An 11,510-nucleotide genomic window follows, 5' to 3' on the forward strand; every position below is an offset into this window, starting at 1 on the left:
ATTTATAGCTTTAATAACTTTCAATGTTGAAAGAGTTGAATTGCTTCTCACTGTTGTTATAATAGGCTGAAGTGTTGATGTCATTGTTGTTGATTCATCCATTCTCCCTAAAGCTTCAAACTCTTTACTTGTATTTCCATCTATCACCACTAGTGTCACTACATTAACTCTCAGTCCCAACTCTAATCCCTCACTTTCAAACTGTTGATTATAAAAAATGTATAATGTACATGTATAATCACCTTGATCTTCCTGCTGGGAATTGTAAATATAGATACTGCAATCACCCTCAATCTTCACTCTTCTCTTATCATTCAACAATGCATACTTTCTCAATGCAACTGCTCCTAACAGATCTAAACTCCTGCCATATCTATCTTCCCACTGAACTCTAAATTTCCCTTCACCACTGTTCTCTCTCTCTTACTACTAACATTGAAGCTTAGCTGACTGTCCTAGAGTTCCTTCAACCCTAGTTTTCTTAACTTTTTAGTCTGACTTTTTCCCTTAATTTTTCAAAAACCATTTCACTGATTTATCCACAAATTCCTTTCCCACTAATTTTTGGATATTTGATCCGGAAGTCCCCACCTGCGACTTCTTTACACAAAAACTTGGCAAACGATTGAGGATCTTTTAGCTTAGTTTGACATCTTATTCCCCTCTTGGTGTAGGAATGTAACCAAGAATAACAGTCACCCCCTTTTAAACATGATTTTTCAGACAGATTGTCCTCCTTCCTATGATATAGTCAATCTATTCAAGCAAATATGGTTCCCAAAAACCCTACTCCTTTATGATCTGTCTCCTAATCTCCCCCCTTGCAACATTAGCTAACCCCTAGCTTCCTAAATCATCAGACCTAATAGTCCAGAGGCGCTACTATCAACCCCTCATGGTTTCTCCCAAAACAACAAACATTCTTACTCTAAGGATTTTTTATATTGTCTTCAAAACACCTGCTTTTGAAAGTCCTTCAATTTCTTGTTCAATCCCTTGAATTGCTTCATCTTTCAATGGATACTGATTCTTCCAAGGAGGTCTTCCTCCTCGTCGAAATTCAACTTTCACCTCAATTGGGCTGATTTCACAAATCCAATATCAGTACTACTTTGATATCACAAACATTCTTGAACTTTTTGCAACATCTCCTCTTCCATAGATTTTCAATCCATCTTCACACTTCAAATAGATTCATGTGTCATCCGTACAGCTTATGACTCTCCTTGTCCTTGTCCTAATTAGTTGATTTGACATAGTGAGATGTGTAACCTCTTCAGGCTGAACACAGATAAAAGCCTTTCTGCTATCCATCATCACTTCCCATAGTCAGTTGTTTATTTTCACTTCAATTGTTGGATATTTTTCCCCTAACTGGTGCTACCAGCTGACACCCCCCTTTCGGATCTTCTGGGCACCCCTAGAATCCTTGCTCCGGGCCCCTATAGGGGTTCACCTGTCCTCCAGATGATCTTCACTTGCTCCTGTATCTTCCTCTGAAATTCCCTCTTGTGTTTCCTTCTGGCCCATTACACTCACAGGCAAAGTCACCAACCTGTCCACAATCATAACACACTTCTCAAGATTGCTGGAAGTATGGCTTAAATCTTCCTCCTCTTCCTAAGCCTTCTCTTCCTCTTCCTCTCCAATTCTTTGTCTTTCCAGAAACTGGCTATGGATATGAAACAACTTGTACCACTAGTTGTGGCTGGTACAATTGCATTTGATCTGGTTCAGTTGAAGCTGTGGCAGTGATTGTTGATTTGGTGCACATTGATTCTTCATAACCAAAGCTTTTCTTCTCCTTCTTATTCTCCCCCAGTTGTATTTCATCAAGTTTTCTGAGAGTTTCTTGGTCCTGTTCTTTCTAGTTGTGTTCCTTTTTCCTCTACAGATCCACTTGATGGGCTATATTATCTCTATAGACACCTTTTGTCATGCTTCCAAGTCCAACCACCTCTGCCAGTTTGCTCCTTACTTGTGAGGGCAGTCCCATCTGCAGTTTAGCTCTCAAAATTGACTTCTCAATTTGACTCACATCTGGATCATTTCCAATAATATTTCTCCCTTGATGAACTCTTGACACATAGGCTCTCAGATTTTCTTTTTGTCCTAGTGGATCAATCAGAATGTTGTCAGAATGCACATTTGTTGGAAACATCTCTTTCAGTGCTCTCCACAGCCAGTTTCCACTTGCAACCAAAAATTCAGGGTCATTCACCTCAGTCCCCACATATCTATTAAGTCCTGCTCTCTGAAATATTTCTTCCATATCTGGAATCCCAAAGAGATTAGCCAAAAGTCTCTTAATGTCTCCTATGGCAAACTGTGTTCCCACCATAATTTCTTCCAATTTTTGAAATCCAAGGATATGCTCCATCTTGAAGAGTAGACAGCTTCTCAAGTATATCTGACATATCGGTATTCTTCAAAGGCTTATATTCTAAATTCTGTCCTCGAAATATCATCTGGCATCATCTTCTTACTTGTGCTCTCTTTCCTTTCCTCAATGTATTATTCTTCTCCAATTCTTGGGATCCTTTTCTCAGCCGTTTTTTCTTCTCTTCTGTATCTTCAGCTTCTTGAGTTGTTCTTTGCAGTTCTCTTACTTCTTCTAAATTATTCCCCTTATCCAGGCATAATACGCATCAGTCTATATCTCTTTCTATTTCTTCTGTGCTAATCATTGTTGAATAAAATCCTCTTGAACATAAAGCACCTTTAATCTCCAAATCTTCATCGCTTTCTCCATCTTCACTTTCCTCAGAGATCGAATCTCTAGTATCCTTCTTCTTCCTTCAACTTCCATCAGAGATCAAATCTCTAGTATCCTTCTTCTTTCCTCTCTTGCCAACTTCCTTCTGATCACAGTCATATCCACCCATGATCTCTTCTCAATCACTCTGATCATCATCATCATCATCATCATCTTCATGTTCCATCTTCCTTAACCTCACTCCACCCTTAGTTTCCAGACATCTCGTTTTCTTCCTACTTTTGGAGTTTTGGATTCATCTTTATCGTCGTTTCTGCTTTTCCTCTCTCTATTATTCAATCACTTTCATCATGTTGATGACGTCAGGGTTAAAAGTCCTTTCCACTAGCCATGGTTGTTCAATGTCAGGCCAACGTTTATTCCCTTTTCCAGATAACCTTGCAATACCATTAACTAAAGGATTACTATTTTCTACTACATCAACAGGAGTAATTACTTTCATAGTTTTTATGTCCTTTTTCCCCCTTGTAACAACTCTTTTATATTCCTTTATTGTAAATTATTTCATTATTTTAGACTATGTAGCCTATAGTTCCCTCTTTTTTTTTTTTTCCCCAAATTAATTAATTAATCAATTAATGTATTAATTTATTTATTTGTATCAATTTATTTTATTTTATTTTATTTTACCAAATTATTGATTAGTGGCAATCTTACCACATCCGATCAGGAAAGTAAATGAAAGTAGTCACCTTAGAGCAATCCAAAAAATAAAGACCTCTAATCCTGTGTAGTGTCGAGTTAATGTGGCTAATTATGCTGTAACAAAGGAGTCCGCTTATACTGAGCTTTGATCATAAGCTTTATTCATATCACAAGATTTCAGCATAAGTTTACAGATGTCTATAGCATCCGGAGAACAGAGTCCCAAAATAATAAGTCTGTTCTAATGTTCTTTGTCTCTAGCCCATACTTATAATCTTTACAAAAATATGGGTGGCTCCCTCTACTGTCCAATCACCTGTCTCCAACAAACAGACTCCCTCTGTTCTATGAGGTGTCACTCTAAAACGGCTCCCTCTGAAACTGAATAAACATCCTCTCAGGTTCCACTTGAAAACATTAGCAAAGTCATAATTCATCATACACCACTACACCTGCAACACTACAGCACTCACAAACCCCATTGCTTAATAAGCACCCAATGACCTTAGTTTTACAGAATAATGTCAGTACTCAATTTCCCCACTCAACTCTAATCAAACCCACTCATGCACAAAAACTCCAAAATGCAATTCTTAATTACATCAATTGATCAGTCTGTTGCCAAGTCCTTGTCAAATTGTCATAACATCAAATATGCTAGGCACCCAAAATATCCTCTATGGGAAGGTAAGTTTTGTAAATAGAACAGTACTGGCCTTGATTTGACTTGATCCGTTGCAGCACACTCTGTCGCATGATGCACTCGTCAGCACTTCCTCTCTCTCTCTGTCTCCTCCTTCTTATCATCTCTCATATCACAGAAGAACAAAGAAACAGACAATAATTTAGTAGTTTATGCACTCACTGGGTTATTACAACCATCCAATATTCCTCTAGTCACATTCGCTCTGAGAAATAAGCAAACAACTTAACTCAGGAATAGTATAAATAGCTCAATAACATTTTATTTTATTTATTTATTTTATTATTTTTTATTTTTAATCCGTCAACATATCTCTCTCATTTATCAATTCAATAGATCTCAACAAATAGTTTCATCATTAAGCAACAGCCGATTTAACAAACAGAACATTCTATTCGTGTTCAAATCTCCCCCACTCCCTGTCTGTCTGCTCTGTTCTGAGTCTGCGTCTCCCAGCAACTCAGTGCAGGCAGAGGAGTGGCACATTTGCCCTACGTAACTATAAACTCATAAAATCACACGCATACGTAGTACATTCACCAGTGCGATTTCAGAGTGGATGGAGCTCTCAAACAACTCTCTCCCAGCTAGACGACAGAAAGTAAACAGTCCCGCTGTACTTCCTCTCTTTCCCCCCATAGACAAACAGTAACACTTAACAGAACTCACAAACCAACATAAAACATCGAACACAAATCCTACTCTCTTCTACACACATACACATACAGTTTAAGAGGCTTATTTCCATTCCTACGGACCCCTAAGCATGCTACTATCATCACGCCATTTTTTTCCTTTGTCCCTAAATTTTTGCTACCTCGAGTTCCGCGGATATTCAATGAGCGGTTACATCAAACATATAATTCGTCAACTATAAGCTGAGCGGTAACTTGCAACTGAATGTATATACCACAATCACCAGTCCCCGAGACTGACCCAAACCCACCTAATGTGCTTTTAGGATTTTCGGCCCATCCTAATGATCGTCTCGTTAGAGGGCTTTCCTAGATTCGCGATGCCCTAATTTGTATACATTTTTCTTAGTTCCTGGCCTTTCCTTCATTGTATTCATTTTGAATTTTATTCAAGCAAAATATCCCTATAGACAATCCCCCCTGTTTGCGTTGCTTTCAACGCAAACAAATTAAAAAATTTAGAACGGACTCCTATCCCACAGCAAATAACAGCAAAGCACACACGCAAGTTCTTAACGGTGCATTCATTCAATGCACACACACAGACACACGAACTGACCAGTGCCCAAAGTAGTGAGAAAACTCACCCTTATCTGCCGGACTCTGGAGCGATTGTCAGCTCGGCGCCCATGAATGGAACGCTGAGAAAAGACGCAACACGGCCAAATACCTCGTCGCCATTTTGTGGTGTCGAGAAAACTATGCTGAGATGCTGTGAAAACAAGAATTCCGCTGACACTGTACTTTGATTATAAAGGTTTATTTATATCAAAGTATTCCAGCGTCAATTTACAGATATCTGCCGATATCTGGAGAACAATGACCCCAATCTGTAATATGTTATTCTCCCCTTCCTCTGTTTTAACCCTTGTATTTATCCTATGTAACCTGATATGGGTGTTTTCCCTACAGACCAATCCCAGGACTCCACCTAACAGACTTCCTCGGCTTTAGGGTGCCCCTATAGAACTACTCCCCAGATGCTCCCCTTAAGCTGAGTCAACATCCTCTAAAACCATTTGAAACCATTAGCAAAGTCATAAATTCCTCAGATACCACAACCGTCTATCTATCTGTCCATCTCTGCCTTTCACTGTGTCACTGTGACTTTCTTTCTTACTCATACTCTCCTTTTGTACTTGTCACACCTTGTCTCTTCCCCCCTCTCTCTCTTTCACTCTCCCCTCTCCCTCCCCTCTCTCACTCTCTCTCTACCTCTCTCTTTTTCACTCTCCCTCCCATTCACTCTCCCTCCCACCCAGTGGCGGCTCCTGAAAAAATTCTCAGGGGGGGCAATTTTTCTGATGATTTAGGTTACCTACACACATTTTAAAAAAGATATGTCCAGCAACAACATGAAGACAGGGGCAGCATATAAGTCAATACCAGAAGCATTTATTGACTGATCTCAAAAGTGTTGGCTTACAAAAGCAAAATAAGTTATCACAGTAAAAATAATCAAGGGTTAGGGTTCTTTCGCATTCCTCAACACTGCATAAACAATATGCATTTCCATAAAACACCTAATCTAATTGTGCCACAAAGTTGACAAGTCCAAGAAAAATACCAGGGTTGGTGGAGCCCTCAGTTTCATCTTTGCCTCGCAAAGCTAACTCAAACACTCCGCAAAACTTCACACACTGGATTAGCCGGCTGAGGATGTGGCGGTTCTTGCTAACCTCATCGTTGTGGCGGCGGACAGCTAGCCTGTATCCCTCATCCAGTTGAGTGGCAATGTTCACTCTCCCCAAAGCAAACAATCTCAAACAGCTATCCATGTGGGTCTTTGACAGCTCATGTTTCTTAATCTTTTCTGAAAGATGGTGCATGTCCGTTACACCAGTCGCTGTCCAAGCGGTGCTGTCTGCCGTGCCGCCTTCAGGGTGAAAGAGTAAGCAGGGGTAGCAGAAGACTGCATTAGCTACATCGCAGCCTGCTAGCCAGGTTTTTCGTTCGTACCAATTTTTGGAAAATCCTCGGGTGTAGGACTTTCCCCCTTTAGTAGAAACCTGTTGAATTATTAAATTCGGTCTGGGAGGTCCTAATTGTTTCGTTGCCAATTTATCTTGATTTGTTCGCCGACAAAAAGGAACTTCTTTCAAAGAGACAATCGAGTTGCACTGAACGCTAGCTATCTTGACAGTAGTACGTGAATTGATTGACGCTGCTACCCGCTCTTTTCTTAGTTACGTTCATGGTTATGTTACGTATGACGAAAGCGCGTAAGTGCAAGCCCTCCCGGAACCCATAAAGATTGTATTGAAAGCTCTGATATTTGAAAAAAAAAGATTTTACATGAGAGTCTATGAGAGACTTCTGGGGCGATTTTCAACCTGACTGAAATCGCCCCAAAAGGGGCGGGCCATTTGAAGCACGACTTTAGCCTGATTGGACATTTAGTGGCAGATCAGACGTCTAGATTAGAACACTGATAACTACTGTTGCCGTGATATAATTGATTAGAAAAAAAATCCCTTCCTTTTCCCGTTTGGCAGTGCGTCGCCCATATCGCCCTAATGAACACACCGCCCCTGCTCCCACCCCTTCCTCCCTCTCTCCTTCTCCTCTTGTCAAGTGTTCTGACAGCTCCACAGTTGCTGTGTGCCTCCCTGCTCTGCTGTCGAGCAGCAGGGGCCTGTCCTTAACGACACACACACAGCACACACACAGGCATGCAGACACACAAACACACACACATACACACACATCGTTGCTCGACAGGAAGGGAGGGGAGCTAGCTAAAGGGACTGGACCAAACAAAGCCTCTCACACTATCTAAATGTCTGTCTGTCTGTCTGTCTGTCTGTCTGTCTGTGCGTGCGTGCGTGCGTGCGCGTGCGATCGGTTGTATGGTCAGGTGGGAGGTGGACCCAGACTACTGTGATGAGGTGAAGCAGACTCCTCCCTATGACCGCGGCTCTCGCCTGCTGGACATCATGGACATGACCATCTTTGACTTCCTCATGGGTGAGGACAGAAGCTCCATTACACGCTATTCCCTCCACTGCACTCTATTCCCTATATAGACATTCTTGGTGAATAGGGGTCCTCTTTTCCTGTGTATATTAATGTTGTTTACCTCTGTATCCAGGTAACATGGACCGGCACCATTATGAGACTTTTGAGAAGTTTGGAAACGAGACATTCATCATCCATCTGGACAATGGAAGAGGGTGAGGAGAAAACACAGCACATCTCAACCCTTTTCATCTGTTCTCTAGGCAACTGGTAATGTCTGATTTGTCACATAGCCTTTTAAAACTCTCTTTCTTTAACTTCAGTTCTGAGTTGTTACACTAAGCAACAGGACATAGCAACAGCTCAAAGCAAAGGCATAATAAATGTTTTAAAGGTATTTTTAAGGTCTGAGGGACGCTGTGCATTTCAGAATCAAGCTACAAAGGCATGTGGAAAAACTCTCGGTCCCTGACTGACACTCAATGGGAAGGGAATGTGAGTGGAATGTTCCATGAGAATAGAATGTTCAGGACTCTGGAGCTTAGCTTTCAGTCTGATGCCTTTCTCACCGATCCTGAGAGATGTACTGCTTTTGGTGGCTGTGAGACAGTCTGTGAGAAACACAAACCAAGGTGTTGTATTATCAGCCAGTGAGTGGTGTTGCTTGGCTCACCTCTCTCCTCTCCTGTCCTTTCTCCTCTCTCCTACTCTCCTCTCTTCTTTGCAGGTTCGGGAAACACTCCCATGACGAGCTCTCCATCCTGGTGCCTCTGAGCCAATGCTGCAGGTCAGCATCTGTTATTTTACCTTCTCTCTCTCTCTCTCTCTCTCTCTCTCTTTCTCTCTCTCTGTCTCTCTCACGCTTTTTCTCTCTCTCTGTGTCTCTCTCTCTGTCTCTCTCTCTCTCTCTCCTCTCTCTCTCTCTGTCTCTCTTTCTCTCTCTCTGTCTCTCTCGCGCTTTTTCTCTCTCTCTCTGTCTCTCTCTCGCTCTCTCTCTCTCTCGCTCTCTCTCTCTCTCTCTCTCTCTCTCTCTCTCTCTCTGTCTCTGTCTCTCGATCTCTCTCTCTCTTTGTCTCTCTCTCTCTCTCTCTGTCTCTGTCTCTCTCTCTCTCTCTCCATCATAACACACACTCCTGTGTAAACTGCTTGCTTGCGCAGTCTGCAAGTATAATTAGTGTGCTTTTCTTCTTTTGAAGCATGTTTCCCTTTATATTCCTAGGATTCTTACTAGATGTACAAGTGCATCCCTTTTTAAGAAGTCCATCTGTAAAGTAAGACCTCTTGCCTCTCTGCCTTCCTCCCTTCCCCCTCCCCTCCCTCCCTCTCTCCCCTCCTCTCCCCCTTCCTCTCTCCCCTCCTCCTCTGCTGCCCCACAGAGTGAGGAAGTCGACCCACCTGCGTCTGCAGCTGTTGGCCAAGGAGGAGTACCAGCTGAGCCGTCTGATGGAGGAGTCCCTGCTGCGTGACCGCCTCCACCCCATCCTCATCCAGCCCCACCTGGAGGCCATGGACCGAAGGCTGCGCCTGGTGCTCCAGGTCCTGGCTGTCTGTGTGGAGAAGGAGGGCTACAGTAACGTGGTGGAGGTGGACTACAGAGGAGCCAGAGGGGGCAGGGACACAGTCACCCACAGGAATCCAGGGCACAGGTAGTGAGGCTAGCTAGGAGGAGAGGGAGATGGGAGGTGGAGAGGTGATACCCCTGGTTCTCGCCGCTCTCCCCATCCTGGACCTCCAAAGAAACTACCGTTGATGGTGAACCAACCATGGGTGTCTGGTCTCACGGAGAGACTGACTGGATCCTGTGACTGTGCGGGAACCGCCATTTTGAATTCAGTGAATTCCGAGACTTGCCGTCAATGCCTCTATGGAACCTCCCATGTATGAGTGTTTATATATAGGTACTGTTGGTCCACAGATATAGCAGTGAACTGAGGAGAGAAGAGACCTGGTCTTTGCTTAGGACAGATGTTTTATTACTTCTCTTGGACATGATAAAGAAGAACCATTTTGATTTTACTTTGTTGGTTTTCTTATGTTATGTTTTTTGGGTTGTTTGAATGCGAAGGCTATCATTGTTTGCTCGGGTTTGCGCTAAGCTAGCTACAGTATCTTTGTGTTACGCAACCAAATGAGATTTTACTTTAACAAGTTAAAATGTGGTTTGAGCTTTATTCATGCACAGTAACTGGAGGAATGGAATATAAGGTTTATAAAGCTTTAATTTTAGAGGGAGTGTATGAAAATAATATAGTATATTGTCTATGATAAATCTCAGTGTGACCGTTACTTATCAGTTGCCTCCATTTTCAACCCATCACTATCTATGACAATGCTTTACGCTTCCATTACTATGAGACATTATAGAGGAGGATGTTTACGGTACAGAAATGACCTGGTATTTACTAAGAATTTACATGGTAAAATGGTAATTGCACAGTAATACCCCATTCATTACTACATAAAGTACTTGTTTGGTACTTTGGGATTCAAACAAACACTGCTATAGACACCATTTTGAAGCAGGTAGTTCCCAAATAAGCATAAAGTATAGCGTAAGCACCAGAAAGAACTCAGTGATGCCACATAGTTTCCTAATAAGAACCACCTAAATACCAATCGAAGCAGTACACCATTAAATAAAGTGCTACCGGTTTCCTTTTCAATAAAGCTTTCAGTTCAACTTAAATTCAGCGTTCAAAGCCTGGATGGAAGCAGCTTTCTTACACAAGGGCTCTTTAACAAGCACCTCTCAGCAGCCCATAAGTTGACTAGCGTTGAGTGCCCTTGCCCTCATCCATTAAAATTAGATATCGTTCAATCTTTCCATTTCTTTTCATCAAAGACCTCCATCAAAATGTGTCACTCGTTCATGGTTGGCACTTAAGATAATTGCTTCCCCATTTATTCAGAAATTCAGCATTTTTGACTGAGGAACTTCTAAATCAATGCTTTGCTGGAATGGCTGGAATGGCTGGAATGGCTGGAATGGCTGGAATGAAAACATGCTGTGTGGTTTACAAGGACATGTTTTACAAGGACATGAGAATAGCCTTTACAGGAAGTTGAAATAGCTGATGACAGTGTGACCGACATAGCTGAAACGTTTGTTTTTGTTTAGTTCTCTCTCTCTCACACACACACACGCTTTCTCTCTCTCACATACACACACACACACACACACACACACACACTCAGTCTCCCTTACACACACTCAGCACTCACAAATTCTAGTTTTCCAAACTACATGAGAAGCTTTGTAACACTATCTTACCCTGAGCTGGCGTTCAGCCCTTAATGCATTCAGATTGTATCTGCTCACGTTAGCTGAGCATATCTGTTCTGGTCTCAACTGTCATGGCATGGCATTCATAGTTTACAGTATGTGGAGACAAAGGGTACCTTCCAAATGGCATCCTATCCCCATAGGGCTCTGGTCAAAAGTAGTGCACTATATATGGAATAGGGTGCCATTTGGGATTCATACAGATAATAATACTAATACAGGAGTATGTAAATACTGCCATGAGAGAATATAAATCTGACACTATTAATTTAATTGGCCTTCGAGCTCTTGGTAAAATCCCCATATATCTGCATATCATGTAACAAATGAGAGATTTTTGGTTGTTTTCCCCAAAAATACATTATCTCTTTGCCTTATCCCCGATTAGATTATTTTATTACCAACAATCTCTCACCAGTTTTGCTTACACTTCACGCAGCCTCAAGTTGA

The 11,510-nt window shown here is 41.9% G+C and overlaps 1 protein-coding gene across 1 annotated transcript in view; it reads left to right on the top strand.

Moving 5' to 3' along the window:
- Positions 1-10,042, top strand: part of LOC311103430 (extracellular serine/threonine protein kinase FAM20C-like) — a 57,588-nt gene extending 47,546 nt beyond the window's left edge. Inside the window, exons 7-10 of the mRNA XM_084144996.1 lie at positions 7,677-7,786; positions 7,911-7,992; positions 8,505-8,564; positions 9,154-10,042. Of these exons, the coding sequence (XP_084001122.1) occupies positions 7,677-7,786; positions 7,911-7,992; positions 8,505-8,564; positions 9,154-9,427 (526 nt within the window). The 3' untranslated portion in view covers positions 9,428-10,042. The remainder of the gene's footprint in view (positions 1-7,676; positions 7,787-7,910; positions 7,993-8,504; positions 8,565-9,153) is intronic.
- The last annotated feature ends 1,468 nt before the right edge of the window (positions 10,043-11,510 follow it).

The sequence above is a fragment of the Coregonus lavaretus genome (genome assembly GCF_964263955.1).
Source record: "Coregonus lavaretus genome assembly, chromosome: 28".
Lineage (NCBI taxonomy): Eukaryota > Metazoa > Chordata > Actinopteri > Salmoniformes > Salmonidae > Coregonus > Coregonus lavaretus.